The sequence below is a fragment of the Camellia sinensis genome, chromosome 1 (genome assembly GCF_055761805.1).
Source record: "Camellia sinensis isolate YWXY chromosome 1, ASM5576180v1, whole genome shotgun sequence".
Lineage (NCBI taxonomy): Eukaryota > Viridiplantae > Streptophyta > Magnoliopsida > Ericales > Theaceae > Camellia > Camellia sinensis.
The window spans coordinates 33807113-33821198 of record NC_138961.1 but is presented as its reverse complement, the minus strand read 5'-3'; the positions used below and the strand labels follow the sequence as shown (position 1 = coordinate 33821198).

General features: G+C 42.5%; 1 protein-coding gene across 1 annotated transcript; it reads right to left on the bottom strand.

Annotated features, from left to right (window-relative positions):
* Positions 1 to 8570: 8570 nt before the first annotated feature.
* LOC145789627 (uncharacterized) lies at positions 8571 to 10236 on the bottom strand. The gene is made up of 2 exons (XM_082866711.1): positions 9679 to 10236; positions 8571 to 9597 (listed from the first exon to the last, which is right to left on the bottom strand). The coding sequence occupies exons 1-2, from the start codon at positions 10156 to 10158 to the stop codon at positions 8755 to 8757; spliced, it is 1323 nt and encodes a 440-aa protein (XP_082722837.1). The 5' UTR covers positions 10159 to 10236; the 3' UTR covers positions 8571 to 8754.
* Positions 10237 to 14086: the final 3850 nt, after the last annotated feature.

The window sequence follows — 14086 nt, the reverse complement described above, 5'->3', positions numbered from 1 at the left end:
TAGCAACCAAGTATGGCACTTTTCGCGACCAAAAATGTTGGTCGCGGAAGTGTAATTTCTTGTAGTGACAAGAAGATATATAATGACCTTTCTTTCTACAATAATGACAAATAATATGAGGGTGTGTCATAGGAAGTGCTTTTTCAAAAATTATTTTGAGATTCTTTTATTTCTTAATAAGATCATATCGTATCGAGGTACGGTTTAGGTTTTGCTTGTTGGTTAAGACCTTTTCTCTTTTACCCCGTTGAAACTAGCCCCTTCTTTCATATCGAGGTACGGTATAGATTTTGCTTGTTGGTTAAAATACTATTTCCTCATCTCATGTGAACATGTTTGGATTATACCCCTTGTTATGCTTCATTTGCACGGGGCTTGCCTCATTTATTACTCATTCCATTGCATTGCAATACATAAATCATGAACTTTCATTTTCAATTGCATTTCGAGCTTTTCATTTATATTCTGCCCCTGAACTACGCTGATTTGATTTCGTACAAAGAGATATGTAGACAACCTTTGGGTTCTACCAACTGTATCTACATCTTGTTTATTTGGCCAAGTCTTACAGCTTTGTCAAAAGGGTAGTCTTCAGGCTTTGACATTCATTCATGTCATGAAATGATGTATCGAGTTCTATCAAAAAGTGACAATTGTAGACACCCTATTTTGACTGACCTTAAAACTTGGGCGCTTTCTTCCAAACACTCGATAATGAAAATTAGAATATGCTATTTTATGAATTTCTCAGTAGAAAAATCGAGTTTAAACTTTAATCCCAACCTTCACCCATTTTGGCCAAATTATTTCAGATAGCTAAAATATATTTATTAGTTTATTAATTTGTGGTGTTTTATAATTTTACGTGATTTTATGTGTCTTTACAAGTTTTAGGAATATTTTTTACATAAATTAATTTGAATAATATATTTTACTTATTTTATATATTATTAAAATAAATTAAATAAGAAAATTAATTAATAAAAAAAATCAATTAAGGTCGGCACAGCCGACCTCAAGGTTGCAAATTGCATATATATATATATAATAATAGATATTCGTTAGATATTTAGATATATGTATATATTATTTTAATTTTTTTGGTTTGTTTGGCATGCCAAGGCGGGCCCGGGGGGGGGGGGGGGGGGGCCGCGGTGTGGCTGGGGAAATCAAACAAAGAAATGAAAAAAAAAAAAAAAGAAAAGAAAGAGGAAGAAATTATTTTTAAAAATCTTGAGGGAATTGAATTGATTTTCAAAAATCAAAAAAAAAAAAATCAATTAACCTTTCTATCTGTGGGGATATATTTTCTGAATACCAACACGTGGCATGGTGACGCCGACGTGTCAGCCGAGGTGCCACGTGCCTTGATAGTTTATGCCGAGGTAATCACGGAGAAGCCGAGGTCATCTCCGAAGATATCGGAATCCGAGATAAAGGGCAAGAGTCCTAAGGGAAAGAGGGGACTTAACCAAGATAAGGATAAAGCTCTTAGGGAATTTATCTTTATCTCTTGAAGAGTCCAGAGTAAACAGTAAATTGGAATTCATAGAAGTCATACTTCTAGTAGGACTTGGATTGAGTATATTATAAAAGAGAGGCACCCCCGTGGGTCTAAGGTATGTAACTTATACTTTGAGTATTCAATTTAATACTTGATTATCTTTGAGAGATATACTGACTTGATCGTCGGAGTGCCCCCGGGTGGAAGAACCACCGCCGGAGCTTTTTTCTTTCTGTTTCAGGTTGCTTAAGCCATCTATTCTGCTTGTGCTCTCCAGCTGATCACTAAACGGGCAGTGTGGTCAGATTTTCACCCACACAATTTGGCGCCGTCTGTGGGAACGAAGGAAGAATAGATGGCTAGTAACGGACAGCAGGAAAATATTGGGGATGGCGCTCCCAATGGGAGTGGCAGACCAATTGACCTTGACGTCGAAGGAGATAACCACAGTGCAGAAGCCCGTGACCAGGGTCACAGAGAGAACGACGCCATCCCAGAAGGCGACACGTCAAAAAGAGCAAACCAAGGAAAATACTACAATGAAAATAACCTCCAGGTATGGAGGGACAGGTGCCTACGGAGGGATGAGGAAGTAAAAGAACTAGCAAACAAGTTGGCGGACCTCCAGTCAGTCGTCAACTTCATGATGCAGAATAATGTTATGCAGCCACCATACCCGTTGCAAGATACGCCGATGCCGGCGAACAACACTCAGAAAGAGGTAAGAAAAACAATCCCCGAGGTCCCTCAGCATACCAGAAGCGGAAGGCATTCTCACCGGCCTTCCAGGGAAGTCGGACGGGAAAAGCCGAGGCAAGAAGAGTCCTGAAGGACACACCACATGAAGAATCCAGACCCCAAAGAACATCGACATGTTCAGGGGCAAGTACTCCATTTTGACACATCCCAAGAAGAAAGATCCAAACGACCCCACCACGAGGCCGAAAGCAGTGTACCAAAAAGACTAAAATCCAAAGACAGCCGAGCTCCAGGGAGGAGCAAAGAAGACTTAAGGGACTACCTCAAGAGGAGGCAGCAAAATGCAGAAGCCGAGGGAAACTCCCCAGTGAAACCGAAGACAGCCTTCTCGGTAGAACTGGACAAATTCGAACCGCCCAAAAGATTCAGTATGCCAAGGTTTCAAATCTATGACGGTAAGTCAGATCCAAACTTTCATGTTGGGCTGTACCTAAATTCAATGGCGTTATATAGCGGAAACGAGTCGTTGCTCTGCAAAGTATTCCCCTCATCCTTTGGGGAAATTGCATCTGATTGGTTCCACAAGTTACCAAAAGGAAGCATAAAGACATGGGAAGGCTTGGCCGAGATGTTTGTGGCCAGATTCGTGACCAACAAGCTGCAACCCCTGAGGGTTGATGCTTTGATGGCTCTACGAATCACCAAGGAAGAAGGCCTCAGGGCCTATGCGAAGAGGTACTACGAGGTGTTCAACCGAATACCTGAATGCAACCAGGAAGTAGCAGTCGTGTCTTTCAAGAACAGCCTGAAAGATGACTGCCCACTATGGAAGTCTTTGGCAAAAACATTGCCAAAAAGCATGGAAGAACTCATGGCAAGAATTGAGAAATACGCCAGGGCCGAAGAAGATACATCGGGAAACAAAGAGGTAAAACAAGAAAAAGGGAACGGCTCGCCGAAGCGAGGCCGAGTCAACAATGGGCCAACCAAACAAGAAATAGAATTAAGAAATAAACAGGCGGTAACCACGGTATTCCGGATCCCAATCCATAAAATCTTAGATCGGATTCGAAATCAACCTTATTTCAGGGCCCCGGCAAGAGCACCGGGGGAATTCATGGGAAGGAACGTTGGTAGACGTTGTGCCTACCACAATGAAGAAGGGCATCCAACTCAAGGTTGCAGAGCCTTAAAAGCACACTTGGAGGATCTGGTAAGACAAGGCCTTCTGAGGGACCTGGTCGATGAGGCCAGAACAAGGGAAGAGCAGGCAAGGTTGCCTCAAGCGCCAGCAGCACCCCCTCCCCCAGCACAGCTACCACAAGCAGGAGAACCAAGGGTGGTTAATGTGATCCACTCAAGGGTCAACGAAAACGAAGTCAGAGGAGAAACCCAGAGGGTAAGACACTTACAGCATATCTACCAAGTCGGGGAAAAGAGACATCGGCCAGAAGAGTGCCAAGGGCCAATAATAGCCTTTACTGAAGCCGACCTAGAACTGGTCCAACATCCGCATAATGATGCCCTGGTAGTATCCCTCCAGGTTGGGGAGTGCCAAGTAAAACGCATCCTAATAGATCAAGGCAGCTCCTGTGACATCATGTATGTCAGATGTTACAAAGAGCTAGGCCTTCAGCCCGATGACCTAGAACAATCAAGCGGCCCGATGGTCGGCTTTAATGGAACACCAACATGGCCACTGGGTGCAACAAGCTTAGAAGTACAAGCCGGCACTAAGAAGATCAGGACGGAATTCCTGGTAATTGACACACCCTCACCATACAACATCATCCTGGGAAGACCGTGGTTGCATGCAATGGGGGCAGTTCCCTCAACGTTGCATCAACTACTCCGGTTCCCAACAGAGCATGGGATTGAAGAAGTGAGAGGGGATCAACTACAAGCCAAAACTTGCTCCATGGCAGCAATAAAATCCACCTGTAGTATACGGGAGCCAAAGAAAGCAGAAGTTGAAGATGAGGACATGGAAGTCCTAGAAGATGTCGGGAAAGAACCAGCCGAGAAAAGCGAAGAGGCGCTAAAGAAAATCCTCGTCCAGGAAGGCGACGAAGAACGATTCTTTCTTCTCGGCTCAGGCTTAGCTAGAGAAGAAGAAAAGGAACTGGAAGATTTTTTAAGGGCAAACATAGAGGCGTTCGCCTGGACACCTTATGAAATGCCTGGCATTGACCCCGAGGTCACCTGCCACAGACTGAATGTCGACAGATCGGCAAAGCCAGTGATTCAACGAGCCAGAAGGCCGACGTTAATACACGTCGAAGCAGTAGAGGAAGAGGTAGACAGACTCCTGGAAGCCAGGGCCATCCGAGAAGTTCAGTACCCAACATGGCTGTCCAACACAGTAGTAGTAAAAAAGAAGAATGGCAAGTGGAGGGTTTGTGTAGACTTTACCAGCCTCAACAAAGCTTGCCCCAAAGACAGCTTTCCTCTGCCCAAAATCGACCAACTAGTCGACACCACCTCGGGACATGAAAGGATGAGTTTTTTAGATGCATATAGAGGGTACCACCAGATTGCTATGTACCCACCAGATGAAGAGAAGACCGCGTTCATCACCCCGAAAGGCCTGCACTGTTACAGGGTAATGCCTTTTGGGCTAAAAAACGCAGGAGCAACCTATCAGAGGTTAGTCACAAAGATGTTTAAACATCTAATTGGCAAAACGGTAGAAGTTTACATCGATGACATGGTCGTCAAGACCAAGAAATCAGAAGGTCATCTTGCCGACCTAAAAGAGGTCTTTGACATACTCAAAAGATATCGGCTCCGACTCAACGCCTCAAAGTGTGCCTTCGGAGTTGGGTCAGGTAAATTTCTAGGATATCTGGTAACAAGAAAGGGCATTGAAGCCAGCCCAGACCAAATCAAGGCCATCCTGGAGCTACAGAGTCCAACATCGGCAAAGCAAGTTCAAGTACTCACTGGAAGGGCCGCAGCCCTAAACCGATTCATCAGCAGAAGCTCAGACAAGTGCAGGCCCTTCTTTAACCTGGTAAAAAAAGCCACAGACTTCCTATGGATGGAAGAATGTGAAGCTGCCTTAGCCGACCTAAAAAAGTACTTAACCACAACCCCGGTCCTTTCTAACCCAATCCCAGGGGAGGAATTGTTTTTGTACTTAGCAGTCTCTGAACACGCAGTCAGTGCAGTGCTAATCCGAGAGGAAAAAGGGGAGCAGAAGGCTGTCTATTATGTAAGCAAGACTCTGGCTAACGAAGAAACAAGGTACCTACCACTGGAAAAATTAATGCTAGCCTTGGTAATGGCCTCAAAGAAATTGAGCCATTACTTTCAGGCACACAAGATTGTGGTCCTAACAGAGCACCCACTGAAGTCCTTATTACATCAAGGAGACTTAACAGGAAGGATAGCAAAATGGGCAGTAATACTAGGCCAGTTTGACCTAGAATTTAGGCCAAGAACAGCAATAAAGGGCCAAAGTTTTGGCCGACTTCGTCGCAGAACTCACACCAGAAGCCATCACACCTCGGGCTCCGTCGAGCCAAGATGAGCATCGGCCCGACAAGGAAAAAGAATCCCACTCAAAGACAAAAAAGCAAGAGAAAGAAAAGCTCAGACCGTGCAGCATCTACATCGGCGATTCATTCAGACTATTCGTCGATGGAAGTTCAAACCGCCAGGGAGCAGGAGCAGGGGTACTGCTGATATCTCCAGATGGAGAAATTGTAGAACAGTCCATCCGTCTGGGGTTCAAGGCCTCCAATAATGAAACAGAATATGAAGCCTTAATCGCAGGGCTAAAGCTAGCAGCAGCAGCAGAGGCAGACGAGGTAATTGTATTTTGTGATTCACAATTGATTGTTAACCAGTCAACAGGAGAATTTGCAGCCAGAGACGAAAGAATGTCAGCATATGCAAAGGAAGTCATCCGACTAGCAGCCCTATTCCAAAACTGCAGATTACTCCAAGTAAGCCGAGATGACAACACTCACGCCGACACGTTAGCCAACTTGGCCAGCTCAATTCAAACTGGAAAAACAAGGACAATCATGATCGACTACATGTCGGCCCCGAGCATAGATAAACAAAGCACCGAACAAGAAGCAATGTGCGTGGGCTTTGGACCAAGCTGGATGGATGCAATCATCGCATTCCTAAAAGAGGGGAAGCTGCCAGAAGACCATAAAGAAGCACATAAAATTAGGCTGAAATCGGCCAGATTCTGTCTAACAGCGGAAGGCCATCTCTACAGGAGGTCCTTCACTGGACCACTTTTAAGGTGCGTACATCCTTTGCAGGTTGAAGATTTCCTTTACGAGATTCATGAAGGAATTTGTGGAAGCCATACAGGGGGCAGATCGTTAGCCCACAGGGCCATTACCCAGGGGTATTGGTGGCCCTACATGCAAAAGGATGCCGAAGCTTATGTAAAGAAGTGTGAACAATGTCAAAAGTTTGCACCTTTGATACATCAGCCAGCTACCGACCTAAACCCAGTATCCAGCCCTTGGCCGTTTGCCCAATGGGGCATGGATCTGGTTGGACAACTTCCCTAGGCAACTGGGCAGAGAAAATACTTGCTGGTAGCAACAGACTACTTTACAAAATGGATAGAGGCAGAACCTCTTGCCAAAATCCGAGATGTGGACGTCAAGAATTTTATTTGGAGAAACATAATCACCAGATTTGGGATTCCAAGAGCAATTGTTGCCGACAACGGGACACAGTTCGACAGCAAACTCATCAAAAACTTTTGCGCAAAATTCAAGATCAAGAATTATTTCTCAACACCAAGTTTTCCTCAAAGCAATGGGTAAGCAGAAGCATCCAACAAAGTAATCCTGGATGGAATAAAGAAGAGGCTGCAGGCAGCAAAAGGAAAGTGGGTGGACGAATTGCCCAACGTACTTTGGGCATATCGGACTACGCCGAGAAGATCAACAGGATAATCCCCCTTTGCCATGGCCTATGGCACAGAAGCAGTCATCCCATTAGAGATCGGCATCCCAAGGATCAGAACCCAGGGAGTAGAGAATGGCACCAATGACATACTCTTAGCCCGAGACCTGGATTTGTTGGAAGAACGAAGAGAGAAAGCTGCAATTCAGCTCGCAGTATACCAACAACAGCTTGCCAGAGCTTACAACAAGAAGGTTAATCCAAGAGATTTTCAAATTGGCGACCTAGTCCTAAGAAAAGTCGTCGGGAACAAGAAGGATCCCAGGGAAGGCAAGCTTGGCCCAAAATGGGAAGGACCCTACAGAGTTACTTCAGTACTAGGCAATGGAGCATATCGGCTTGAGGACAATGAGGGCAAAGCATTGCCCAGACCTTGGAATACTTGTAATTTGAAATTTTTCTATCATTAGATAAACATCATTATTTGGCCGATATTATCAATAAAGTCTTTTCAGAATCCTTTTCAACATGTTCGATTGATAAAGTTATGCATGGATGTTTTTGAAGACATATCAAACTCAGGCAAAGCTAAGCCGATGTTATTCCTTAATCCACTTGTTGAAATTTGTAGCAATTTACAAGTTAGAATTAAGCTGATTCCTTATCTTCACTTGTTGAAATTTGTAGCAATTTACAAGTTGAAGTTAAGCCGATGTTATTCCTTAATCCACTTGTTGAAATTTGTAGCAATTTACAAGTTGGAATTAAGCTGATTCCTTATCTTCACTTGTTGAAATTTGTAGCAATTTACAAGTTGAAGTTAAGCCGATGTTATTCCTTAATCCACTTGTTGAAATTTGTAGCAATTTACAAGTTGGAATTAAGCTGATTCCTTATCTTCACTTGTTGAAATTTGTAGCAATTTACAAGTTGAAGTTAAGCCGATGTTATTCCTTAATCCACTTGTTGAAATTTGTAGCAATTTACAAGTTGGAATTAAGCTGATTCCTTATCTTCACTTGTTGAAATTTGTAGCAATTTACAAGTCGAAGATAGGCCGAGGTTATTGCTTAAGATCTCATAGCAATATGTGGGTTGTTTACACCCAAGGGAAGATGCTTAACACTTGTTGAAATTTGTAGCAATTTACAAGTCTATGTTAAGCCGACATATGACCACCCGCTGAGGTATACAGAAAGTTACAGGTTAAAGTAAAGGCTAAGTATATTGTTCATTACTTGTTAAAATTTGTAGCAATTTACAAGTAGGTCAGACTAAGATTATCATCTAGTACTTAATTGAGAAGAAGCTTGCAAAGTTTACATTCTATATGTTCTATACTTGTTGAAATTTATGAAAAGATTGCAGGACAGTATCTTGCCGAATTAAATACTTTTATGATTATACCCGAGGTATGAAACCCCGAGGAGATTGCACAAAGGAAGCAACATGAGGAAATATGCAAAAATTTCATAAGTACAAGACTATGCAGAAATAGTCAACAGAATATCACAAGATTGGAACATCCAGAAGAAGAACTATTGCAGCTACATATTGAAGAAACCACGTCGGCCAAAAGAAAGAGTTTTGCATTACCCAGAAAGTAAAAAAGTACAAAGCGCAAAAAACAGAAAAAAAAGAAGGAAAAAAGTACAAAGGACAATTTTTTTTCAAGATTCTTCAGCATCAGCCACTGCAGGGACTGGGACCTCAGATGACTCTGGTGGTACCTCCTCGGCCACTTTCTCCGCTTCTATCTCGGCATCAATCTCAGCGATTGTTGACTCAACACTTCTTTCTACCAACAGAATATTGGATGATAGTTGCCCAGTGGCAGTCTCCTTGGGTGCCCCCTCACCCCCATCACCCTCCTCATCCAAAGTCAAGTCCATAACCTGCTCAGCAGGAGGAGGGGACTTGGCTTCGGCAGCATTTTTGGGTCTTCTCACCAAGGCGTCACCATCATCTTTTTCTTCATCTTCATCAACGGCCTCGGCCTCAAACTCTGATTCACCTTCAGGAGGAGGAGGAGGAAACGGTAACGGAATAGCGTCGGCCTGACGCAATGGCGAGTCAGCAGGAAGGTCAAGCTTCTTTATCAAGGACATCCAACCAAGGGAAAATCCCCTGTTGCATGCCTGCCTGACTTGAAGCTTGTAGTCTTCTGCGACGTCGGCCATACCTTGAGCATAGGCCTTTTCGTCGGCCTCTTTGATTTCGGCCTCTTTTGTAGCCAGAGCTTGCTGGAGTTCTTTCTCCGCTTGGGCCTTCTGAACCTCGGCCTCTCTTTTCTCAGCCTCAGCAACTTTTCTAACGGCCTCAGCAGCTTCGGCTTTCTCAAGAGCTAAAGTTTGAACTTTGGTTGCAGCCTCGGCTTGATCCTCCAACTTTTTCATTTTTGCTTCAAGAGACTTGATCTCTCTCTTCATAGAAGATGCTTCCCTTTTCATATCAACCAACCTTTGACGATTTTCAAAGGATTGCATGGCAAATGAGTGGGCATGCTGAATGGCCTGCAGAAAAACAGAAATGTGAGACAGTACTCTCAGTGAAGAACAGAAGAAAAAATCACAAGTACAAACAGAAATACTTACTTGAGCAGAGTGTTGGAGCATAAGAGCATAATTTTCATACTCACTAAGCTTGCTATTTCGCTCCAAGTCATTTGGTAGAAGAAGAGCAGTGCTAAGGGCGACAGCAACATTAATGTCGTCAGCACTTTCACTAGCCATGATGGGCGTATCCTCCAGGGATAGATCAGGGGCCCAGGGAACGTCGGGCTTCTTCGAAGCCGAGGTCGTCGCAGACGATGACCTTGGCCTCTTTGTTTGTGTAGACCCTGAGGGTTGGCCCTCAGCAGACCTCTTGGTTGAAGTAGAGGCTGATTTTTTGCTTTCAGCTAGCTTCGAAATCGGCAGAGCATCCTCAGCTTCGGCATCTATAGCCTTGGCTTTAGGCTGAGCCTTTTTTACCCTCTTTGGTTTGGGTGGGAGCATTGATTGCGTTGGTGCGGCTTCGGCGTCGGTTGGGAGATCGGCAAGAAGGTCTTGGACGACAGGCCTTGGATGAACCATTTCGGCAGTCTTTACAAGCTTTCGTCGGCGTTTACGTTCAGGAATTGGTATTAAGTAGGGGGCCGAAGTTGATGGAAGATCGGCTGGGTCAGATGTAGACTCTTGATCTGTTCTGGAGGTGGAAGCAGTTAAGGTTGTGGCTGTGGGTGGAGAGAGACTCTTCTTCCTTTTTCTTGGGACGTCGGGTAAGGTGGATTTGTATGTAGGGATGAAGTTTAGTAATACTGGGGCTTTTCGTTTATGGATTGGGAGGCCAAGAAGTGTTTTCAGATCTGTTCCTGGGAAGAAGGATTGGCGAAAAATTTTCGGTGGCTGATGAAGATCTGCAAAGAAACAGACGTCAGAAACAAAGTATTAAAGTCTTAAATAAAAACAACTAAAGTGTTGACTCAGGGCTCTTACTCTTGCCCTCTGTAATTGTTCAAGGAAGAGGGTAGAGGTGGACATCTTCATCTGGGCCAAATTCCCAATTTCCAGAAGCAATGAGAAAATCATCTCCAGCCCCCTTGTTGGAGTCTGGGAGGTCGGCTATAATTTTGTACTGAGTGGATCTCGGCTTAAGGTAATAGACAAAACCCCTATCCTTCAGATCAAGAGGGCACATGGTATAACAATATTGAAGGTCGGCTAGGGTGATTCTAAGGTTTTCTTGCCTAGCTAGGGCAATAATACCGTTAATTACCCTATAGGAATTGATAGTAAGTTGCATAGGGTTCAGCTTATAGAAATGGAGAACTTGACGAAAAAGGGGATCGAGTGGAAGCCGAAGTCCACATTCGGTAAAAGCAACTATTGGAAAGGGCATTGTGTGGTCTGTGGGCACGATGGTATCATTATCCCCAGCCAGCTTAAGATGAACATCGGCTGGGATAGAGAATTCTTGCCTAAAGTATTCAAGTTTTGTCGGGGTATTTACCCTATGCCTCTACATACCCATTATGTTGGCTTAAACTAAGAGGAATATGTTTCAGAAGGTGTGCGTTTTTCAGGTTTCCCTAAAGATTAAGGGTTCTACAGACAAATCCCAAATCTATAAGGTATAAAGATAAAGATCGAGGGCACAGATCTGGGGCAGATACAAAAAAGAGAAAACAAAGATGAAGTTTCAGATTCAAGAACAGAGGTATAGTTCTCAGAAACAATAGAAATACAAAAAAAATCAAGGACAGCGGCAAAGAGAATGATGAAAAAGCATAGAAGTTCAAGGTAAAAGCCACAAATTCAAGATACAAATAAAACCAAGACCTCGAACAAGATCAGTAATGGCGACAGACAGACAAAAGCACATAAAAAGAATGGAAGAATTAAAGGAAAGGATCTTACCAGGACAAATGAAGCCGAGGCAATGTTCGCCGAACCCAGAAACCGGTTGCAACAGCAAAGAAGGCTTTGCAAGAATGAGGGGTTAAAAGCAAATCCAGAAGAGAGATTGAGGCGATGGCAGATTCGAAGAAGAATGAGCTTTCAGAGAGAGAAAGAGCAAGAAGACGGAATGAAAAAGTGAAGAAAAGATAGTGGCAAAAGAAAAGTTTTGTCAAAAATGTGAAACGGCGGCAAAATTAGGGTAATCATTAGGCCTAGGGTAACGCACGCGTCAGGCGCCGCAGACGAAATGAACAGACAGCTTCAGGCGCGTCACTGGCACGCTCCAATAAAGGCGAAACACGTAAAAGAAACAGTTAGATATGCATGACAGCTCATACGCATGGGAGAGTACGACCGAAGCCTTGTTCTCCGAAGAGAACACGTCGGCTGAAAGTAGATAATCTTGGCTAAATAGTTTTTGAGCCATTACTCAGAAAAAAAGTGACAAAATTTCGGAATAGGTTCCATCACCTCAGAATGCCGAGGTAATAGACCCTAGGGGGCAGTTGTGGGGATATATTTTCTGAATACCAACACGTGGCATGGTGACGCCGACGTGTCAACCGAGGTGCCACGTGCCTTGGTAGTTTATGCCGAGGTAATCACGGAGAAGCCGAGGTCATCTCCGAAGATATCGGAATCCGAGATAAAGGGCAAGAGTCCTAAGGGAAAGAGGGGACTTAACCAAGATAAGGATAAAGCTCTTAGGGAGTTTATCTTTATCTCTTGAAGAGTCCAGAGTAAACAGTAAATTGGAATTCATAGAAGTCATACTTCTAGTAGGACTTGGATTGAGTATATTATAAAAGAGAGGCACCCCCGTGGGTCTAAGGTATGTAACTTATACTTTGAGTATTCAATTTAATACTTGATTATCTTTGAGAGATATACTGACTTGATCGTCGGAGTGCCCCCGGGTGGAAGAACCACCGCCGGAGCTTTTTTCTTTCTGTTTCAGGTTGCTTAAGCCATCTATTCTGCTTGTGCTCTCCAGCTGATCACTAAACGGGCAATGTGGTCAGATTTTCACCCACACACTATCCATTGATATATATACCACCGACAACTCCAATAAAGCTAAAACTTGAAATTTCTTACTGAGATTCCAAACCGTACCCTATAATGGTGAGAGTGTAAAGAAGAAAGTTTGATAACAAAAAAATTCATTCTTTTCTACAAAAGGTGAATTTTTGCAATTTTCTCATTTATTTTCTTACAATTTCTTTAATGTCTTAAATATGTGTTATTTAGATTGTGAAAGTGGAAGGCCGAACCTCTGTTCCTTAGATTTTTTATTTTTTTTAGAATATTTAATTATGTATTGTAATTTCTTTCAATTTTTTTATATGTACACTTTCTCATCATCTATCCCATTATCCAAACATGTTGGCTCATTTACTTCAATCCATACTCAATTCTAATGGGTAGTGATAGTTGTCGCTTGGAGCTAGTTGGATGAGTCTTGAGATTTGGTGTTAAGGAAGTTGTTGGCTTTTATTTTGTTGATATTATTTTCCTTGGAAGTAGTAAGAGATTTTTGGTCAAAGATGTTGAAAACTCTCTTCTCAACCATTTTGAACATGGAAAGGGATGGAAACATTCTTATTCCATGAGATGAAGAGGAGTCTTCAATAAATTTGTTGAATCTTACTTCCAAAGCAAAGCTTCCACTAAGAAATGATATGCACTAATCCATGCTCTCCACTCAATAGTATGGATTTGGGTATTAATTAATTTTCCCTTATTCACAAAGAGATTGATGTAGGTTCCCATCTATTTCTTAGGCTTGAATTTGTTCTTGTTTTAATTCATTTAATTTGATAGATTGTAATAAACATCATGTTGGGTTTCCACCTATTTCTTTATTTTGGTGTTTTCTAGCCTCAATTCCCATGCTTGCCAGATTTTCCATTTAATATTTTTTGTACATATGATATAGCATCTCTTGGAAAGGTTTTGTTTGCATTGTTTTAGTTTTGCTACATGAAAAACAGAAATTTCCAGATGAGCAAAACAGAGCAGTTTCCAAGCAACAAATAACGCAATTTTCAACAAATGATTATAGTTTTCTATTAAATCATTTATGTATATTCTTATGATTTTGTTGTAATAATTTTTAATAGCATGTCTTTTATTTTTCTTTTAGTCAGTGTTGGAATAATTTCCCGCCCTACTTCTCTCTATCCCTTTCATTTACTTGCTTTCCATATCTGTAAATATGCATCATGTTTTCTTTTTCATCATACTTTGCTTTCATGCATTAGGATTCAGCTCATTTGCATATGTGGATTTAATCAATTATTATGTGATTATGTGCGCTATCTCATGTCTTGAGATGATTCACATGTCATATATTAGTAGCCGAATCTATAGTTGAATTCTTGTGTATGTATTGCATTAGGATTTTGTATATAAGATCATGCATATTTTCTAACTTTGTTTTGCAACTTTCTGCAGGATGCCAATACATACTAGGTGTAGCCCAGCTTTTTTCGCGCCCCCTTTTCGAAAGTTTGAAATATAAGCACTACAGTTCGGACTCCTGCGGTTCTAAATCTAATCT

What these genes read in the sequence shown, in the direction of transcription:
- LOC145789627 (XM_082866711.1), bottom strand. Translation starts at nt 10,158, where the DNA reads ATGGTTCATCCAAGGCCTGTCGTCCAAGACCTTCTTGCCGATCTCCCA. An exon ending in TGCTCCAACACTCTGCTCAA is followed by an intron (nt 9,598 to 9,678) that starts GTAAGTATTTCT and finishes GTTTTTCTGCAG; the next exon opens with GCCATTCAGCATGCCCACTC.